Raw genomic sequence first — 21,360 nt, forward strand, 5'->3', positions numbered from 1 at the left:
CACCTTCAAAACTTAATTTTTTTTTACAGCAATGTTCTTAGGAATATTGTACTTTTATTTAGTGTTTAAAGACTAAAGAGTGTTTTGTTTTGTTTTTCCAAAACTATCCCCAGCATTTCTCGCGAGATTACAACCAACAATACGTGATGTCACAAAGATCTCGGTACCTTATTGGTTGGGCAATCCAGGTTTAAACGGTCTACCGCGCAGAAAAGAGAAGCGGATTTAACAGCTAACGCGTGCGACGAATATTTTATAGAATATTTTTTAATGAATTCACGGGCAAAGAAAGGAAACTACAAGTGAGATTAAGTAGGATTTAATGCCGTCTGATGTTGTAAAGCTGTGATTTCACTTAAAGGTTGGATTAGACACCGACTCAAAATACGACCTTGTTTGTTTGCTAGCTGTAGCTAATGCTAACAACAAAAGCGAATCGGTGATTTGTTTAATGTTTTCGTTTATGCTATCTATCTAAGCCTTTGATCTTTTGCTTTTCCTGGCTTTTATCGCTCCTTATCCCGTCACGTGCATGTTTTGTTGACTGCTTGTTGTGTCGCCGCAGAAATGATGGACTCGTGCTTAGCCGGGATGCCGGACAGGTCGGAGCCGGTGGAGGTGGACGACATTAAACGAAACCTGCTGGATGAATTCGGCTTCTCTCCAGCTCAGGTGGGTCTGCTTTGATGAGGATGATGGTGATGATGAAGATGAGGATGATGATGATGACTGCTGCTCTGCTCCTGCAGGTCGCTGCTCCTCCTCAGACTGAAAACCTGCAGGTCTACCTGAGGGTCCGGCCCTTCACTGCAGCCGAGAGCCACAGCAGAGACTCCCAGGTAAGAGGGCCTCTCTGTTTCTGATCTGCAGGGCAAGGTCAAAGGTCAAAAATTAACTCAGCTTAGTATTAAAGTTAGACAAAAGTAATTCCTCTTAACCTTCAATTAAATTGACTGTAAACATACGTTTATTGATGCAAATTCCGGTTTAAAAATGTTTTGGGTTGTTATTGTTTTCTAGGTTTCACTACGATAAAATCTGTGGGTTTTTTTGTGTTTTAAAAAATTGTTGCATTTTTCTGCCATATCTGGGGGGAAAATAAGCTTAAAATTGCATTTCTGAGTATTTCTTTTGTCAAATTGTTGTGAAATGGAGCAGACAAATAAATGTAACGTAGAAAATATCTTCAAGCCAGGCAACAGTCTCCCTGTCTCCCAGTCTCTGCTCCATTCTGATAATCCACTTTACAGACCGATAGATCCATGAACGTCTTTGTTTTCCTGGTCTGAGCTGGAATCTGGATCAAATATTGCTAACCACTGTTGTTGCACCGCTAATGTTAGGTTCGGGCTGTAAGATAGTGGAAAACGTGTGAAGGGTTGGATGATGGGAAGGGGGTGGGCTTACTTCACGCCGAAAGTACATTTCTAATAAACTCCTGCCGCTCTGCAGAAACTGTGTCCCAGAAAATAGACGCAGGTTTTTGGATTTTGGCATCAACATAATTCAAAGACCACTGGTAATGCTTTGAAAACGGATCAAAAGAGGATCAGAATTGGGGTTATTTAAAAAAAAATGCTTTTCGTTCTCTCCTCTCTTGACATGGAGCAGATTCTTGATCTTTGTCATCTAATAAAGCATTTTTTGGCTCCTCTGAATCACGCAGTAGATGTTTCATCGAGTCGTCTCCTCTAACGTCCTGCTGTTATCTATTTCTAATCGGCTGATTATTTGATGAGGATTTTTATCTTTGCTGATTCTGATAATCTTATGTGACTGCCACATATATATATTTGATCAAAAATGTTAAAACCTTCTGCATTTTTCTGTAATTTGCATAAACAGAAACACCGGGAAGTTATTTTGAACTTGTCGATTTTGTGTTCAGGAGTTTGGAACCTCTTTAAGGTTACGTCACCTTTAGCGCTTCTGTTCCTAATCTGGGTTCAGGTGGACAGAAACCTTCATCTTCCCACCATGACTCTGCCCCGTTTTCCTTTCCAGGACTGTGTGACAATCGAGGGTCCCGACACCGTGGCCCTCAGGGCCCCCAGGGTCAGCACATCCAACCAGAAGAGTGAGAAGCCCCTCCCCCAGACGGCGCAGAGGTTCACCTTCACGCAGGTGGCCGTGGCATCGGCTGTGTTTGCCGTTGCTGCTCCGGTTAAAGCGCTCATCCGCTTGGTGGTTCTGTTCAGGTGTTCGGCCCAGACGCTGGTCAAAGGCAGGTGTTCAACGGTTCTGTTCGGGGTTTGGTCAGAGACGTTCTGCAGGGAGGAAACTGTCTGGTGTTCACCTACGGAGTCACCAACGCGGGGAAGACCTTCACCTTCCTTGGTCAGAGACGCGGCCCGCCATCCGGGTTCCCAATGTCTGCTGATCTGTCTGTCACTGAAAGGTGGTTGTCTGTGGTTCTGAAGGTCCAGAACACGACTCTGGCCTGCTGCCCCGGTCGCTGTCGGTCATCTTCAACAGCATCGAGGACCGCCTGTACAGCCGCCACGACCTGAAGCCTCAGCGCTGCAAAGACTTCAGCAGACTGACGGCAGAGCAGCAGGCGGCGGAGAGCAGCAGCAAGAGGAGCCTGCTGAGGCTGTTCAAAGAGGTGAGACCCCCCCAGTGTCATCACACGTCAAGGGGGCGTGGCCTGTTCTAAACCGACACCTGCTCTCTGTCTGCAGACGGACAAGACACTGACGTCTGGAAGGTCCACCTTCCTGGAAGGTCAGTGGGATCCAAAATGTCTTAGCCAATCAGGAGCTGGTTCATTCAGAAGCTCTATGTGAAATTCCTGTCATCCGGATTCCTCTGGGATGTTCTGCTTAAATGTCTTCAGAGGTAAAATCGTCAAATGAAGTGCGATGAGTTTCAGAAGAGCTGAAGCTGTGGTGTGTTTGTGTGCGTCAGGTTCGTCTCTGAGCAGCGACAGCAGCGTTTCTGAGCCCGACAGCTTCTGTCTGGACGTTTCTTCCAACGTTAGCTTCTCGGTTTGGGTCTCATTCTGTGAGATTTACAACGAGAGCATCCACGACCTGCTGGAACAGGTAACGCAAACACACCTTTGTACGGCTGAGGAGGATGTGGGCGAGCTGACCGGCTCGCCGTCTTTGTGGCGTCCAGGTTCCTGCGCTGAACCAGAGGAGGACGGTGCTGCGCTTGTCTCAGGACGTGAAGGGAAACTCCTTCATCAAAGGTAACGCCGAGTCATCAGCCGATGCTGCACAGCATGTTCTCCATCTGCCCGTCACAGAGGCGTCCGGTGCTCACTGGTGCTGCTCACTAGGGACGTCCAAATCCCATCACGCGATCGGAAAACATGCCTGATCATATATCGGATTACTTTGATCTGCGCTTTATATGTCAAGCTTATTATTTCTAATAAATACTCTACTAGTGTATCATGAAGGAATCACAACAATTTACTGCTATAAATGCTGCAGATGGTTCTGGTCTGAGACACACAGAAACAGCCGCTAAAGTTAGTGAGATATACATGCTTGGTTTGTCCTAATGCAAACATTAGGACAAACATTTAATGGGAATTATACAGACAAGGGACCATCTACAAATTTCAACCTCAGGGAGAAGGTGGTCAAAAATCCAATCTAAAAAATGTTTCCATGGAGATGAGTTGGTCATGAACACTCATCATAGTGATGCTACAACAACGATTTTTGAGGATTTTCTTTAGGAATTTTTGATGAAGACATCGATCACATCTGATCAAAAATGATGATAATTCTGAAGATCCTGAAGTCACCAAACCTTCACACATGGAAGATTTAAGGATTTTTTCTAGTAGATGGTTTAATGTTTAAGTCTAGTTTTCAGTCCATAAGACGCAGCAGAGTCCCGCCTCAGAATACAAGTCGCACTTTTGGGCATCAGTAGATACTCAAGTGACTCAAAATCGGATCGAGTCCCAGAAACCTGATTGGGAAACTCGAACTGTTTATACGACTGCAAGTGCAGACGGCTCTAACTATCGGTCAATTCTTCAATGTTACATTTTCTCCATAGGACTAAACATTGTCTTGGTCTGCTGTCTCTTTTTTTATGTCATAGTTTTGTACGTTTTCCCAGATAAAGAAGCGCCTAACAAATCGGATGTTTGTGTTTTCTGTGCCGCCGGTCAGACCTGCGCTGGGTTCAGGTGAACAGCTCTGAGGAAGCCTACAGAATCATGAAGATCGGGAAGAGGAACCAAAGCTTCTCCTCCACCAGGCTGAACTATCTGTCCAGCAGGAGGTGAGTGTGTGAGGCACAGGGGTGGAGCGTGCAGCCACGCCTGTCTCTAACCCGCTGAACCTGCGTCTGCAGCCACAGCATCTTCTCCATCAGGATCCTCAGAGTGGACGACAGCGGCGTTCCCAGAGTCCTCGGCGTCAGCGAGTAAGTCTTGGCGTCGGCCTTTAGTGTCTGCTGCAGCCCCGACGGTAATCTGTGACTCCGTTCAGGCTGGCGCTGTGCGACCTGGCCGGGTCGGAGCGCTGCTCCCGGACTCACAACACCGGGGAGCGGCTGAAGGAGGCGGGGAACATCAACACCTCCCTGCTCACGCTCGGGAAGTGCATCAACGCCATGAGGCTCAACCAGAACTCCAAGTACGAAGTCTCCCTCCACCGGGACAGTCCGGGGATGACGGCTGGACTGACGCTGCCGTCTCTCTGCAGGTTTCAGCACCACATTCCCTTCAGGGAGTCCAAGCTCACACACTTCCTCCAGAACTTCTTCTGCGGCGCCGGCCGCGTCTCCATGGTGGTCAACATCAACCAGAGCTCGTCTTTTTTCGACGAGACGCTCAATGTCCTCAAGTTCTCTGCGCTCGCTCAGAAGGTCTTTGCTTTCTCTCTTCTGAAAATGAACACCAGATCAGTTTTGGTGATTCTTCTTCACCTGAATTATTGTTTCAAGCTCCACCTACAATGGGTAAAAACAGAAAGACGTAGAATGAGTGGAAAAGCTGGACGAGGTCACCTCCTCTGCTCCCGTCTGTGGGGGTTTGTGATGACATGGGGGCTTTTCTGTGCAGGTTGTGGTGCTGAGCTCCCAGCCGGACGTCCCAGGTGACCAGGACCCTCAGAAGATGGCCATGGAGCTGTCCATCATCATCGATGAAGCTGAGGAGCGCAGGAACCAGTTGAGGCGGGGCAGGAGGAGTTCGCTGGTCGCCTGGGAAACCAGTCTGGAGGATGTGCAGGAAGATGAGGACGGCGAGGAGGACGAGGAGGAGGAGGAGGACAGCATGATGGAGGGAACCGTGCTAGAAGCAGGAGGAGAGGAAGAAGATGAAGTAGATTTGACCATGGGGGACGAAGAGCAGGTGAGGCCGAAAATGATTGACTCTCCTGAGATAATCTAATGATCTAAAATCAGTTTTTGGTGTAGAGTTTTGGTTCTGGTACATATTTTACCTTCTGGATCATTTCTGGAATGACCTTATCTGAACCTGGAGCCCAAATGGCCCCTCCCTTTTCTAGAGGTGTGCTCTGGTTAGACCAGGTGATGTCAGAGTTCCTGTTTCTGTGACAGCGTCCTGACAGAGAGGCGGCTCTGCGTTTGGTTCTGGAGGCACAGATCCGTGAAGAAGTCAGCAATGAGTTCATGGAGCTTTTCAAAAAGATGGAGAGAGACTACAGGTAATCCAGGATGTGATCATGTGACCCTGAGACGAGTTCAGGTGTGAATCTGTTTGATCTGTGTGCCAGTGAGCGCTTGGAGAAAGAGCGGGAGATCCTGGAGGAACGAGCGGACAAGAGGGTGGAGATTCTGAAGAAGCTGGTCGATAAAACTGTTGAGCCTTCAGCTCTTGATGAGGTCAACCCCACCCCAATGTCTGCTGGCCCCGCCCATCCCTGATGAGCGCTGAATTCCATCTGTGTGAATGTGATTGGTTACTAGGAAAGGCAGACGGCGGCCTTGGAAGAAATCATCAGCTCCATGAGCGAAGATCTGCAGAAGATCAAGGAGGGAGCTCAGAGCGTCCACCACTGTCTGGCTGACGAGGCACAGATAGCAGGTACACACATGTGTGTTAGTGTAACAACACACTGCAGGTACACACGTGTGTTAGTGTAACAACAGCCTGCAGGTACACACATGTATGTTAGTGTAACAACACACTGCAGGTACACACACGTGTGTTAGTGTAACAACACACTGCAGGTACACACGTGTGTTAGTGTAACAACAGCCTGCAGGTACACACATGTATGTTAGTGTAACAACACACTGCAGGTACACACACGTGTGTTAGTGTAACAACACACTGCAGGTACACACGTGTGTTAGTGTAACAACAGCCTGCAGGTACACACACGTGTGTTAGTGTAACAACACACTGCAGGTACACACACGTGTGTTAGTGTAACAACACACTGCAGGTACACACGTGTGTTAGTGTAACAACAGCCTGCAGGTACACACATGTATGTTAGTGTAACAACACACTGCAGGTACACACACGTGTGTTAGTGTAACAACACACTGCAGGTACACACGTGTGTTAGTGTAACAACAGCCTGCAGGTACACACACGTGTGTTAGTGTAACAACACACTGCAGGTACACACACGTGTGTTAGTGTAACAACACACTGCAGGTACACACGTGTGTTAGTGTAACAACAGCCTGCAGGTACACACATGTATGTTAGTGTAACAACACACTGCAGGTACACACACGTGTGTTAGTGTAACAACACACTGCAGGTACACACGTGTGTTAGTGTAACAACAGCCTGCAGGTACACACACGTGTGTTAGTGTAACAACAGCCTGCAGGTACACACATGTATGTTAGTGTAACAACACACTGCAGGTACACACACGTGTGTTAGTGTAACAACACACTGCAGGTACACACACATGTGTGTTAGTGTAACAACACACTGCAGGTACACACACGTGTGTTAGTGTAACAACACACTGCAGGTACACACATGTGTGTTAGTGTAACAACACACTGCAGGTACACACACGTGTGTTAGTGTAACAACACACTGCAGGTACACACGTGTGTTAGTGTAACAACAGCCTGCAGGTACACACATGTATGTTAGTGTAACAACACACTGCAGGTACACACACGTGTGTTAGTGTAACAACACACTGCAGGTACACACGTGTGTTAGTGTAACAACAGCCTGCAGGTACACACACGTGTGTTAGTGTAACAACAGCCTGCAGGTACACACATGTATGTTAGTGTAACAACACACTGCAGGTACACACACGTGTGTTAGTGTAACAACACACTGCAGGTACACACACATGTGTGTTAGTGTAACAACACACTGCAGGTACACACACGTGTGTTAGTGTAACAACACACTGCAGGTACACACATGTGTGTTAGTGTAACAACACACTGCAGGTACACACACGTGTGTTAGTGTAACAACACACTGCAGGTACACACATGTGTGTTAGTGTAACAACACACTGCAGGTACACACACGTGTGTTAGTGTAACAACACACTGCAGGTACACACACGTATGTTAGTGTAACAACACACTGCAGGTACAAACACGTATGTTAGTGTAACAACACACTGCAGGTACACACACACTTGTGTTAGTGTAACAACACACTGCAGGTACACACACGTGTGTTAGTGTAACAACACACTGAAGGTACAAACATGTATGTTAGTGTAACAACACACTGCAGGTACACACACATGTGTTAGTGTAACAACACACTGCAGGTACACACACGTGTGTTAGTGTAACAACGCACTGCAGATATGCGTGTGTTAGTGTAACAACAGACTGCAGGTACACACATGTGTGTTAGTGTAACAACACACTGCAGGTACACACGTGTGTTTGCATAAAAATAGGCACAAAAATTGTGAACATTATAACAAAATCCAGGATAATTATTAATGGCATATATGTATTATGGGTTGTATGCAGACATTCTGATTGTTGTCTCTTCTCCTGTTTTGTTTGCAGAGATTGAAAAGCTGCAATTGGAGAATCAGCGATCACATGACCAGCTCCAGGAAACATTACAGGTTAGCGCTGATGCTTGAGTTAAGTCCCGCCCCCTCTGCTCTGCTGAGTTCAGCCTGACCGTGCAGGCGTGTCTTTATACTGGTAACCATGACAACTGAGGTGCTAACACAATTGGTCAGATGCGATTTTTCGACCTCAGTGGCCCTGATGGGGTTTGACCGCATCCACCGGGGGGCGATGTTTCCGCTGGGTTTCAACGCAGGTTCCTGTGCGTTCTCAGAGTCTGGAGCAGCAGCAGCAGGAGCTCAGGGAGCTGAGGGAGGTCTGCCGCCAGAAAGAGGAGGTCATAGTGAGACTGCAGGACGCTGTGGAGAACGCAGCCGCAGACGTGAGCGCAGACATCAGGTCAGTCCTGCAGATTCAGGAGCAGCCTTCTGATCCTCCTGCTGTTTTCCAGAAGGAGCACGCCTGCAGCTGTATGAAGGGAGACGGAGCAGAGGAGGTGAAGGAGGAGAGCTGCAAACGCCCGCGGGATTCTGCAGAGGAGAGTGGAGGACCAGCCAGGAAGAGAGGCAAGCGAAGGAGGAGGTGGTGGGTAAGAGGTGGAGGTTGGCTCTGACTCTCCCGTTTCTCCTCAGCGCTGTTAGAGGAGGAGATCTGGAGGCTCCAGGAGGAAAACGAGAACAAGGAGAAAGCTATTGCTGAGCTGCAAAATAGGGAGGAGAGGAGGAGGAGTCTGGAGGAGGAGGTGAGAAGACGCAACGAGGAGGTGAAGCAGCTGAAGGAGGAGCAGGAGCTACTGGAGCAGAAGGTGCTGATGTTGACCGGTAGGAGCAACGCCTCCATTTCCCACGTCTCCACCATGACTCCTTTCTGTGCGTCACAGTCTCCTCCTGACCTCCTCCCCATAGATCTGGACGCGTGTCAGAACTGCGACTCGGTTCTGGCGTCTCTGGAGGCGGAGCAGCGGGAGTCCGCCCGGCTGCAGAAGGAAAACAAGGCTCTGGTGAACGGCATCTTCCAGCTGCAGACTGAGGTCCGCCTCCTGCGCCGCCTCTCTTTCTCGCCTCCTCGTTTCTGTTTACACCTGGTTTCCTGCTCCACCCCCAGATGACCGCTCTGCAGGAGCAGCTCAAACAGCAAAGCATCATGGCTGACCGCCAATCAGAGCAGCTCAACACAGCCAAGTCCCGCCTCCAGGACCTGGAGAGCCAATTAGAGGAGAAGTCGGAGTCCGCCAGCAGCTTCAGGCAGGAAGTGGAGCGTCTGAGGCAGAGAGTGGAGGTCCTGCTCTGGCTTTGGCTTGCAGCTAATGTCCGTCTGCTCCAGGCTCATGATTGGCTGGTTGTTTTAGGAGCAGGAGGAGGGGCGGAGCAACAGCACCAGTGTATTTCACGCCACCATGGAGGAGCTGACGAAGGAGAGCAAGGCGGCGCTGCAGAGGTCTGCCGAGAAGTCCCAACAGATCGAGGAGCTTCAGGGAGAGAAGACGCAGCTGGAGGAGCGGCTGCAGCAGAGGTGATCGATCCACGCCGCTGCCGATCAGCCTCATTGATCAGAGCCTGACGCCATACCCGTCTGCCGCAGCCTCAACAGGTGTGAGGAGCTGACGGGCAAGCTGGCCACCCAGAGAGCAGAGCTCCTGCGGCTGCAGGAGCTGAGGGCGGAGCTAGAGGCAGAGGGCGGGGCCCTGCGAGAGAGGCTGCAGGAGATGCAGCGATCAGAGGAGGAGAGGAGGAGGGAAAAGGAGAAGGAGACATGTGGTGAGTAGCTGGCTTTCAGCGGGTGAGTGGCGGCAGGATGGAGATGGTCACCATGTTGTGTTTGTGCGTCAGAGCTGCAGGACGTCCTGCTGGAGAAGGACAGACTCCTGGACGAGACCCTGCAGCAGGCGGAGGCTCTGAGACGAGGTGAACGCCGCTCCTCCACCTCCCGTTTGTGCCAAGAGCAGCTGAAGCTGAACTTGTGCTTCCTCCCAGAGCTGCAGAGGCTGAAGGAGGAGCTACAGAGGAGAGAGGAGGAGGAGAAGGAGAACAGGGGCTGTGAGGAGACCCCATGGAGGAGGCAGCAGGAGACGGAGGGAGAAGTGATTTGCCTGCAGGTGAGACCAAGCAGGAGCAGCAGGAGGCGCTCATGACAAACCAGACGATGAAAATGTTTCAGTGAAATCCTTCAGTGAAGACAATTTAGCAGTAGCTGAATTTCAGGAAGTTCTGGAAAAGGAACATGGAAGTTAGAAGGGCAAAGGTCAAATTCTAGAGCCAAAAGAATTCACACAAACAAAATTCTCTGATGAATAAAGTTTCAAATTTTAAATATTTTTATGTTCTTTCTTGATTTAAACGGAGAAAAAAAAAACAAATTTCTTGAGATAAAGCTTAGAAAGCTGAACCGGTGGGGGGGTGGGGGGTGGATGCGTGCAGACGACCTTTGGAGGTCTGAATGAAGTGACGTTTCTCTCCCATCAGGACGTCCCGTCGCCGGTGAGGCACAAGAGGAGGAAGAGCCCCAGAGCTGTGAGGGGGAAGAGGAAGAGCGTGGAGGTGGAGGTGTGTGTTATCGTGTGTGTGAGTGTTATCGTGTGTGTGTGTGTTATCGTGTGTGTGAGTGTTATCGTGTGTGTGTTAACGTGGGGGTTGGAGCTGCAGGCGTGACGCCTCCTCTGGTCTTTCAGGACCTGGTCTTCAGCGAGAACAAGAGGAACCGGGGGAGGGGAGGGGCCCTCAGCAGCAGACAGGTGAGCGCTCTCAGGTGAATGCTGGCGTGCCGCTGCCTTTCTTTACGTTCTTCTGTGGTTTCAGGAGCAGAAAGTCGCCGCGGCGATCATCGACTCGCCGTCCAAAGCCAAAGGTTCGTCCTTCTCCTCCTAGCTGCTGTGCTGACATCAGGGGGGGCTGTTGCCATGGTTACTTGAGTCTGCCTTCAGCTCTGCTCAGCAGGTCTTCCGTTTCTGCAGGTACAACAGCAGCCGGTCTGGTGGGGGCAGTAACCACAAAGCCCCGCAGAGGGCGCAAGAAGCTTTTGAAGACGGGGGCGTCGACGCCGCTGCTGGATTCCCCTCTAACGGTGAGACGCTTTACAGTCCGTCGTTCCACAGACGAGGAAGAGCGTCTGTCTCCAACCTCACTGGTGTTTTGCTTTCCTGTCAGGCGTTGGGGGATCCAGACGAAGACAAGGAAAGTGATCACCTGATTATTAAGAGGAAGCTGCGCTCTAAAACAGGCAGGAAGTGATGTCATCTGGCTGATGGACAAGGCCTTAAAGAACTCTGAAAACATGTACAGATTTTAGATTGTCTCAGGATAAATAAAGAGTAGATGACTGTTTCACAACCAGACCCCCCCCCAGATGGGGCCGATCAGCTCTGTCGTCAACCAGTTTCAATAAAGTTCTGCAAATGGCCGACTGGTCTTAAGAGAAACTTTGTTCAAATTCCCTCCCTCCCTGACCTGAAAGCCTAATAAATAAATACCAACTTTTTATTCACAAAGACTATTTATGCTTCCCCTTTGTTCTGATAATGAGCATTATTCAAATGATATTTCAAAACGCAATGCATTGTGGTCTACTTTCACCAGTGTAGGCAGCATTTATGTTATTATTATAGATTTGATCATCCCAACAAAACGGCATACCCCCCCCCCCCATACTGTGCACCACGGACGGAGGGGATTCTGACAACGTGAGACTATAGCCACGCCCACCTGCCAATCAAAAACAGCCCAATAATGCAAAATGTAAAGATAATAAATGAATAGAAAAGAAGGAGACATACTAATGGCAGACAGTACAAAAGTTTATTTCTGGCTTTTTAGTTTGTCTTCTGAATCCCTCTAGTGGACATTTGACGAACTGCAACGTTCTCCTCAGATTTGAGAACAGCATGTGGTTCTGCTGTCGAAGGGCAGGAATAAGGTTCCAAGTACTCATAAATACAAATCTGTGATCATCTTAGTAGAACAAACTAGACTGAGAAAAGGTTCAGTCAGTTCTGCTGTTCTGTAAACGCAGGTTTGATCAGTTCTCCATCAGTTTCTGTGGCTTCTTCCTGAAATGTTCTGCGCATTTCTGCTGATAGACCAACGGGTCAGAGTCACGATGGCCACTGTCAGTAGGCTGGAGCCTCATGACATGACCCAGAGGCTGCTGTGGTGCCGACCGCTCCACCACAGACCCGTTCAAAGTCACAGTTGATGAGAAGTTTGTCTTCAGCCACTCAGGAAGTGTCCGTCGGTGACTCCTGGTCGTTTCTGCTAAAACTCCCCGGTCGTTCGGGCAGACTAAGGTGGAGGGGGGCGTGCTCAACGGTCAGCAGGCGGCGGCAGCGCCGAATCCCAACAAGTGCTGAGAGGATGAACGCACTGGCCAGCAGGGCGGTGCCACTGAGCAGGAAGGTGCCGGTGTAACTTTCTGTGATGTCGACCAGCAAGCCTGTAAAAAATGACGACACAGAAGATCTTTAGTTTTTTAAATGAAAAGTTCCAATTTAAGAAATCAAACAAATATAAGTACATCCTCTTTTTCAGTTTTCAATCTTTTCTGATCAAAGCGATAGTTCTTGAAACTGGACGTAGTCTCACCTCCGATCGGCGGGCTGAGCAGGTAAGGGATGGCGTGCAGGAAGTAGACCACACCCAGCGCCAAAGACAGGTGTTTGGCCCCCACAACGTCAGATGTCACCACGGGGATCAGAGCTACGTAGGCGCCATCAAAGTAACCGTAGAGGATGGCGAAGGGGAGGAGGAGCCTGAAGGACCGAAGCAGTGGCGCAAAGATGCAGCACAGACCTTCCATCGCCACAGAGAGGATGTAGCAGGACAGGCGGTGCGGCTTCAGACACCTGCACACAGAGGGAGGCCGTTAGGCTCCGTTCATGGAAAACTGACGACCAAAGAGAAGATCTGCAGGTCTGAACGTTAACCTCGAAACCTCCAGCTGCACGTCTGAACTCTTTGTTCCGCCCTGCAGCGGTCTGCACGCCAGACAAGCTGCTCCCAGCAGAAACATGTCTGAGCCGCACCTCCTCTGGATTCTAACCAGTGACTGGACTGAGTGTCACATGACCCATGGAACATGGCTCACGTCCTACTGCAACCAAGTCAATTCTGGTCCCAAGTTTTCACACCAATAAGGACTGATTGGTCTGAGCCGTTTTGAGTCAACGTTTCTATGGCAACCCCTCTTTCCAATCAGGAGTGAGCTTGTTGGAAGGCCCCTACCACTTGAGATCCAGGGGTGTACATCTATGTTCCAGATCCAGGCCAGGGTGCCATTTCCTCGTGTCTTCATGCCGGCGGTGAGGAAACCGTGGTTACCTCTTCATCCAGCTGCAGACCACAGAGCCTCACGCCAAATCAGCTTTAAATCTGCAGATCTGTGTGTCCAAGCGGCGGTTCCAGGTTCCAGGATGGCTCCCCCTGAACCACCTGGGTGGTGTTTGTGGGGGTTAAACCCAGCCTCACTCAGACTGATGGATGTTGGTAAAAGGTTTCAAAAAGAGGAGTCATCAAGTCCAGATGCTGTCTGTTTATGGAGGTCACACTGGGAAAATGCATTTTTTCACAACACAAGACAAGAAACTGGGAAGTTTGGTCAAAATTTTGTAGGAAAACTTGAGAAAAAACGAACTATCAGTGAAGTAAAAGAAACATTACAAAATAGGAAATATTAAATTATGAAATGTGCAAATTTTTCTAGATCAGAATCCTGTTTCTGCTGTTTTTAGGTTTTTCCTGATGTGTTGCCAGATGGGGCAAAAAAATTGCTTTGGGGTCGGTTCTGTGGTTTTTATCAAAATACTTTTCAACCAGGGACGTGCAGTCAGGGGAGGCACGTGAGGCACGACCCCACATGCCACTAATTAACTTTTTTTTCTCTGGACCTCGCAGTTTTTACGTGACTTTTGGGCTGGAAAACCATGACTTTATCTGGCAACACTGCAGACGACTCGCAGGAAATCCAGCTCTCAGAAGTTAACATCTGTTTGGGATAAAGTTTCAAAAGGCAACAATATTTGTGCTGACAAACCCATTCTCCACCTGCTACACCTGGCCCGTCTAGACCCGCCCCATCACCAGGGATCGCCCCGCCCACCAGCACCCGCTGAAATCCCAGGTACCGTCTGTCTGCTAATGTTTACAGCTCTTATCTGATCAGATCGTTCATCCTCTTTGCTGTTTATTAACAAAACGTCCCACATTCCATCCTCAGGTTTTCCTCCCCCACAAACTTCAAATATGCTGTCCATCAAACGGAGCCAATGATCTCCCAGTTCAGGGAAAAGTTCAGCTTCTAGGTACCAGACACTAACGAAAACCAATTTTTGGAACATCAGGAGAACCTTCATAGCATCAAAGTCTGCCGCTCTTTCATTCATAATGAGGTTCAGGTTTGTACTTTCTCTCAGAAAAAAGTAGTACACTTAAAGTATATTTGTTAGGTATACTTGTGTATAAGTACAGTATACTATAGACCATGCAGTACAAGCAAGTAAACTTACGTATACTGTCTTACTTTTAGTAAGTATACATGTAGTACACTTAAATGGATTCCTTTTTGTTGAGGGTTTATTTAATCTGTAAAAGTCCTGAGCAGTAAATGAGCCCAGCCAGTTTCTACTGAAAAGTTTCAACAATTATTTGGTTATTTTTTTCTGAAAGAGCCATAACTACTCCAAGGATTTGATTTTTTCTCCCGTTTATGGAATAGTTATACTAATATTCCCAAGTAGAGGCTGGAATCAGCTGTTAGGGCTGAATATTTTACCTCACATGTGCCAAAAAGAGAACGGGAAGAGTGTTTCCCTGCATTCATGCAATGAAACCAAAAACAGTTCAAACAAATCCTGGTCACTGGTTACACGTGTAACATGGGTGTTTTTTTTATAATAACCATATCGTTTGTTTTTGAATAGAAACTTGGTGTGAACGTTTTTCAAACGTTTGTTTTCAGGAGGATGAAGAACATAAAGAAATGTTGGTTATGATGGACCTGCGTACCTTTGGTCTGTCAGCCAGCCAAAGGTGATGTTTCCCACGATGTCGATGACTCCCAGAATGGACATGAGGAAGGCGGCGTGCTGGTGGCTGATGCCGGCGCTCAGAGCGTACGGTACCAGATACACGAAAGGCAGGCTGCAGCCGCTGGCCAGGAACAGGAAGGACACGGCCAGACCCAGGAAGTCCGGCTGCAGCAGGAAGGAGTACTCCGTTCTGGAGAAGGAGAAGCGTCTCTTCTTTGGTGATGGGTTGGGCTTTTCTCCAGGCAAGGTGAGGGGCAGAAGGCCGACCTCGGTCTCTTTAGGGGGTTTTATGGAAAGTTCAGTGTCCTGCGAGGAAACTTCACCTACATGAAGACAAACGATTCAAATCTATGTTTTTGGTACCGTATGTTCCAAACATGTAACTTCCAACACGTGTAAAAAAACAGATGGATAAAAACATGACTGTGACTGGGCTAACACTCAACGTTGTTGGTAACATGTACAAAAGAGCACAGCTACATGTTAACCACATTAGCATGTTCACATTAACACCCAACTGTGTTTGCAACTTCCTAAACAACAAAGCGATATCACTGACATCATTAACTCCCAATCAGTCAGTGACGTAAGAAAACATGTTACATGTTAGCTAGATTAGCATGTTCACAATAACACCCAAGCTTGTATGTTAATCCATACATACCATGTAATCTAATGGATTTTAATGCTTCTTAGTGCGCCTTATTGTGCGGAGAATACGCTAGTTAATCAGCTACTATTCATAGAACGGGGTGATAAATGAACAACTGATTTGTTTATGTCTTCTTTTGAGAATCGGACCAACAAAGTGAATCCAACTGTAGATCTCCAAATGTAGGAGCCAACAAAAGTCCGTCCGACCCCGTCGATGATCACAAAGTCCAACTACGTCTGATTGAGTCCAGTTCCGTCTAATATATTAGGTATTTCTAAACAGAACTCACCACATGTCGCCTCCTCTGTCTGCTCCTGCACTGTGATTGGTCGCATGAGTGCTCCGCAGACGCAGAGATTGGCGACTACAGCGCTCATGATGAGCAGCGCCCCCCTCCAGGAGTACAACTCAATGAGCAGCTGCAGGACTGGAGCCAGCACGAATGTCCCAATGCCGCTGCCCGACATGGCGATGCCATACGCCAGCGCTTTCCTCTGCTGGAAGTAGCAGCCCACCAGGGCGATGGCAGGGGTGTAGCAGAGGGCGAAGCCCAGACCTGTCCACACACATCCAGAACGTGAGCTTTTCTGTAGAGACATCTAGAAAGTGAGTACCGATTGACTCCGTACCTGTGAGGACTCCCATGGTGAGGTAGAGGAGCTCCAGGCTGGTGGAGAAGGAGCTGAGCAGGAGGCCGCACGATGACAGGACTCCACCCAACATCACAGCCACCCTGCAAGACCAGCGGTTCCCCACCAGGCTGCCCACAGGAGCTACAACACAAAGGCGCCATAAAGTTCATTTAAAGTAATCCGGTCATTCTGAAAGAAGCGAGGCGGCACTGACCACAGAGCATCGTGATGCAGTCCACCAGGCTGTGGATCCATGCAGTGGCTGAGTATTCAGCCCCGAAATGGCCCTGAAATTCCACGAAGAAGATGGAGATGCACCTGAACAGACGAGGTGGAGGTTAGCTCACAAGCGCGCAGATGGTAACTGCCGAAACAAGTCTGTAACCATGGTAACACCAGCAGTGTATGCTCTGAAGCACTGACAGCTGTATTGAAAGCTTTAGTCAGACCTGTAATTATGGGTGGATATGGAATGTCTCAGTGCATGCTGCGGGCGTGTCAAACTGATTTTTTTTTTAACCACCCCCAAATCCTGTGGACTGTATAAGGAGACCGTTAGTGTGGTTCATGTGATCCGTGCGCACCTTGCTGCAGCCTGACGGTTAGAAATGAGGAAATCAGACAATCAGACCGTAGTCTGTGTGGACGTCCTACGGGAACAGACGTATCACGCTCACATCCCGTGCATGCAGCATTTGCACAACGACTAGAGTGTAGAGTAAGGACACCGAACAACAGCATCACCTGTACTTCATAATAAGTGTGTGCAACTTTCATTAGCCCTTCAAATACTTCACGATACATTTACCACTTGCACGACAATGGTACGTTCCACTTCTATGACATGTCTTAAGGTGGCCGTACGAGCCTCAAGAGAACTGCAAGATGCTCCGCTGAAGAGCTCCTCTCTAAAACCCAATTACCCACAGAACCCGTATGGTTCAACCTTCATGTGGGTGAATGGGACTAAGGATCAATACTCGAATCACAGAAACACCTGCAGGCGTTACCATGGTTATTGCAAAAGATATGTAATTCTTTCTTTATTCAAATCCTGAATGTAAATCTGTCTGTAGGTTTCTGCTGAGTCATCAGAACAGCAGGTCAATGGCAGTCGGGTGAGTGTTGTCTGTGGGGGGGGTTCTCGTGTAATAGGAAACAGAGGCACATGTCAGCAGAGCAGCAGATTTCAGACAAACATCTCATTATGTAACCACTCTGAGGGATGGAGGGTCCACTGAGACCCATGGCCGGTTCCTCTGGGAGCCGTGTGAGCATCAGGTGAGTCTGACAAAGTCTCAGGGGAGTCTCTGGGACACAGAGTTGTAATATAGTAGAATTTACATACAAAACAGCTTTTACAAAAATGTGTCTGTCCTGCATTTTAAGCATGAAAAACCTGCAACGTTATCTTCTCAGTAGTTTCCATTCTGTTTTTAAAATTTAATGATTTTCTTTAGGCTGCCTAACCTTTACTGAAATGCATGAACTCCTTTAGGTTCTACACTGACAAACAAGACTCAGTCATTTACCTGCTGTGCCTGCACACCTTTCTCTGTGATATGAACGTGCACATCAAGTTAAACCAGTTTTTGACAGTAGTACAAAGTCCTGATCCCTCCACTCTATGCTGTAACCCGCTCATCTGCAGAAAACATCTTACAAAACCATGAAGTCGATGATAGCCCATAATTCAGAGAGAGAATCAGCATATTTACTTTATATAAATTATATCTAGCAGTTTTCCTGCTGAATGTTTGTTTAAGACGTGCAAATAAACTATAACCTTAAAATAAAACAGAAGTAAAATAATGTGAACATTTTTTTGTCTTGTCTTATTTAATCCCCCCCCACATGCCATACAATATCTGACCCCCTCCCCATTTGATATCAGTTTATTTATAAATCATCAGTTTCGTTCAAACAGAATCTTAATAATTTAAGTGGTGAAAATAAAATTAAGTTTTAGTCATTCCAAAAAGGCTACATTGTCTTAATTATGTACTAATGGTCTATTTAAGAGGTCAGGGAGTTTTCAAGGACTTTTGGTGTTTTTCCTTTACTAAATGGGATGGGATGGGGTGGGTAGTGTGGAAAACTCCATCTAAAAGGAATGCTTAAGAGACATAATACCCAAAAATAAAACACATAATACAAAAACCACAACAATGAACTAAAAAATCAGGAAAATACTTTTTATTAATTTACTAATAAGAAACTAAGAATAAAGAAAGACCTTTTAGCTGGCTCATTCTTAGCCTGGTGTGATTTGTTAAAACAAAAAAAATAAATCCTTCTTAAATTTAACACAACAGGTCTTTGACATGTTCAATGTAAATACTGTATATGGTTATGCAGTAGGGATGCAACGATCCACTTTCGCCACGATTTTGTTTAATTCAGTTCAATTCAATTGAGGACATAATGAAGACAAACCCAAAAACACATGGAACATCAGGAAAGAAAAGATAATTTAGGAATTACAGCAGTGAGGAAACGGAAAGCATTTGAGAGGAAAAATCAATAAAATATGTCTGTGTCCAAATTCACTCACTACTCCCCGGTTAGTGCAATTTATTGGGTGTATTTTATTGAGGTGCACAAACACGACAATTCTTAAATCAGGGGCCCTGGAAATTTCCCATAAATCTAAGCGAAAAACTTGAGTGACTTTACAATCACAAAATTTGGTAAATATAAGCTCCAGTGCACTATGTTTAAACAATTTATCCTTTAAAAAATGTTTGTGAATATTTCTTTTATTATTTATTCAAGTTTTCATCATCAGAACACATAGTTAATAACCAGTCTTCATAAAATGTTCATGATCGAGTGACAAATGGGTGACGTTATCTTTGGTGTTAAAAAAAAAGAAGTGAGCGTGTCTGAATTACGTTAAAGTCCAGGAAACTGGATAACCCCACATTATATGCTCTTTGAGGGAATTTAGACATAAGGCATCAAAAGAGACATTTTAGTTTTGCAATACTTACTTTATATTAAAGAAAATATAAAGATAAGTTTTCTTAGACTTTGATTGTAAACAAATTTGTAAAAAAAATCCTGAAATAGGTAAATACATAAGTTATTTTATGAAAGAAAATTGGACAAAACAATATAATATTTACAGAACTGGGTTTAAAAAAATAAATTTAAAGCGATGGAATAAAATGAAGATGGCAGCAAAATTAAAAAAAATAATCCCCCAGATTAAGTTATGGTGATAGCAATTGCATTTGTTTTTGGTCCTGTTAAAGAAAATTGTGCTGTGATATTTTGCTTTTTGTGAAAAGTTGTTGACACTCATTCTCCAGACAGTTTTACTGAAATTCCTGACTCTGTGTCCCTAACAGAGAGAATGAAACAAACAGGTTTTCATTCATTAAATGTTCATTTTGCACTTAATCAAAACGGGTGTTTAAACTCGCACCAGGAGGATTTTAACAACTTTGCTGCTGATGTTTGTGAGATATGAACTAAATGCTGCATTTATTTCTAATTACCAATCACCCCCACATTGACGTAAATTACCCAACAGCCGACATGCTGAATGCTTTGACTATATGCAGTGTCAGCAATAGCATGGCAAAACAGTCAACAACCCAGAGGAATGCAAACAACATGTTCAAATGTCAGGGCTATCTGAGGTTCTGTCTTTAGAGACTGGATGCAGAACCATAAATCAAGCAGGAGGTGTGAACTGGGCTAGAGGCCGGGTCTAGCGTGCAAAAAAAAAATTCATCTGCCTTTTAAAAAAGAAATTAATATAGAAATTGCTGTTTTTAACCAGACAGATGTAAACACTATAATGCTAACAACTAAACTAACTAATCCCCCCCCCCCCAGCAGAAATCTGCACATTCTAGTTTAGACACGAAGTAGAAAGGTCCCCGTTTGAGCCTTTTTCATATTGACCCCCACAAAGCCATGTGAACCAGTATGTGTGTCTTACCTGGTCACTGCCCGTGTGCACACCGTCACCATGAAACAGCAGCCGACAATCACCCATCCCCACCCCCCATCCGGAGGTGACACCCCAACGCTCTTCTGCTTCCCAGCAACCATCCCTGCACTCTGAACCGGTCCCGGCTCCCAGTTTCGGTGCAGGCCCTGAGGAAGCCCGCGTCCAGAACTAGTCAGTCAGTCAGAGATCTCCTGAGTGGTGCATCCTGCTGCGACAGCAATCAGCCCCAGCCTGGAAGTTCAGGCAGCGAGGAGCAGGAGGGTGGGGCTTCTCAACAGGTATCCAGGTACTCTCCTCTGACTCCTCCCGCACTTACTCTACCTCAGCTGATGGAGAGTGGGACCGGCCAGGTGGAGTTGAGCGGTCAAACAGGAGAAGCTGAAGTGAAGAACGGATGAAGCTGTTTGAACATCTGGCAGGGACGAGATCTGACCTGCTTCTCTCCTCCCAGCAGCTTCCACCTAACTCCAGTAGAGTCTCAGTAGAATGATAGTAGAACCCGGCTGTCATTGTTTTTGTGTCTGAAACAGAACGGAAGGCTTCTTCGGTCAATCAGTGACCAGCCGACCCTCAATCATTAACCTGTCCCAGGACCCGCTGGAGAGCTCCCTCAGCCCCCAGCAGAACCTGTGTTCCCTCTGACGTCTGTCTGCTGAAAGCAGGCAAAGAACATTTCGTTCTGGAGCCCCCCACCACTGCCCCCACCCATCCCCCCACCCCACCTCATTACATATCTTCTCAGGTGTCAGAAAACAGCCTGTGAGACCGGTCCAACAGGATGGCTTTGGGAGGGTGTTCACTCACAGAACAGGAACCGACCGGGCCAAAGAGGCTCTGATATAATCAGTGATGTTTTTATTGACTCATTTCTGGATACCACTGACACCGACACCCTGGTTCTTTTTAGCTCCTGGTTCTGATATGGATTCTGCACTACCCTGCAGGGTGGAACAACAAACAAACAAACACAGGCTCAGGAAGAACATAAAAATCCCAGAAAAACCACAGTAAAAAGTACAAACTCAGGTCAGTTACTTCATGGTGTTTCCTGGCTGGACTTCACAGTTTAGTTCTGGTCTGTTGAGTCTGACCCTTCGACAGTCAACTGTTCAGGAGATGAAGGACA

The 21,360-nt window shown here is 47.1% G+C and overlaps 2 protein-coding genes across 9 annotated transcripts; one reads left to right on the forward strand and one right to left on the reverse strand.

Annotated features, from left to right (window-relative positions):
• Positions 1–107: 107 nt before the first annotated feature.
• kif20bb (kinesin family member 20Bb) lies at positions 108–11,452 on the forward strand. Of its 8 annotated transcripts, none has more exons than XM_020701992.2 (32): positions 108–302; positions 566–672; positions 750–839; positions 2,005–2,124; positions 2,199–2,337; positions 2,421–2,605; positions 2,682–2,724; positions 2,908–3,044; positions 3,121–3,193; positions 4,137–4,248; positions 4,321–4,392; positions 4,458–4,604; positions 4,674–4,836; positions 5,033–5,323; positions 5,533–5,639; positions 5,709–5,817; positions 5,902–6,019; positions 7,960–8,021; positions 8,225–8,350; positions 8,420–8,534; positions 8,601–8,789; positions 8,874–8,998; positions 9,073–9,246; positions 9,317–9,480; positions 9,550–9,725; positions 9,798–9,872; positions 9,942–10,063; positions 10,431–10,511; positions 10,637–10,699; positions 10,764–10,812; positions 10,919–11,028; positions 11,112–11,452. In XM_020701992.2, exons 2-32 carry the CDS (start codon positions 568–570, stop codon positions 11,193–11,195), a joined length of 3,726 nt encoding a protein of 1,241 aa, XP_020557651.1. In that variant the 5' UTR covers positions 108–302; positions 566–567; the 3' UTR covers positions 11,196–11,452. The 8 variants fall into 8 exon arrangements, with proteins under 8 accessions (XP_020557651.1, XP_078793249.1, XP_011471786.1 ...); XM_078937123.1 differs by having other exon boundaries at positions 8,423–8,534; XM_011473484.3 differs by having other exon boundaries at positions 8,243–8,350.
• A 293-nt stretch (positions 11,453–11,745) lies between these two features.
• LOC101161384 (monocarboxylate transporter 12-B) lies at positions 11,746–20,892 on the reverse strand. The gene is made up of 7 exons (XM_004086805.4): positions 20,223–20,892; positions 16,485–16,588; positions 16,268–16,411; positions 15,928–16,194; positions 14,961–15,306; positions 12,543–12,802; positions 11,746–12,393 (listed from the first exon to the last, which is right to left on the reverse strand). Exons 1-7 carry the CDS (start codon positions 20,333–20,335, stop codon positions 12,179–12,181), a joined length of 1,449 nt encoding a protein of 482 aa, XP_004086853.1. The 5' UTR covers positions 20,336–20,892; the 3' UTR covers positions 11,746–12,178.
• Positions 20,893–21,360: the final 468 nt, after the last annotated feature.

Source organism: Oryzias latipes, chromosome 19 (assembly GCF_053564925.1).
Source record: "Oryzias latipes strain Hd-rR chromosome 19, Olatipes_Hd-rR_3.1".
Taxonomy (NCBI): Eukaryota; Metazoa; Chordata; class Actinopteri; order Beloniformes; family Adrianichthyidae; genus Oryzias; species Oryzias latipes.

What these genes read in the sequence shown, in the direction of transcription:
- kif20bb (XM_020701992.2), top strand. Translation starts at nt 568, where the DNA reads ATGATGGACTCGTGCTTAGCCGGGATGCCGGACAGGTCGGAGCCGGTG. An exon ending in AAGGTCCACCTTCCTGGAAG is followed by an intron (nt 2,725 to 2,907) that starts GTCAGTGGGATC and finishes TGTGTGCGTCAG; the next exon opens with GTTCGTCTCTGAGCAGCGAC. An exon ending in TCTCTGCGCTCGCTCAGAAG is followed by an intron (nt 4,837 to 5,032) that starts GTCTTTGCTTTC and finishes TTTTCTGTGCAG; the next exon opens with GTTGTGGTGCTGAGCTCCCA.
- LOC101161384 (XM_004086805.4), bottom strand. Translation starts at nt 20,335, where the DNA reads ATGGTTGCTGGGAAGCAGAAGAGCGTTGGGGTGTCACCTCCGGATGGG. An exon ending in CACCATGGGAGTCCTCACAG is followed by an intron (nt 16,195 to 16,267) that starts GTACGGAGTCAA and finishes GTGTGTGGACAG; the next exon opens with GTCTGGGCTTCGCCCTCTGC. An exon ending in GGCTGGCTGACAGACCAAAG is followed by an intron (nt 12,803 to 14,960) that starts GTACGCAGGTCC and finishes CTCTGTGTGCAG; the next exon opens with GTGTCTGAAGCCGCACCGCC.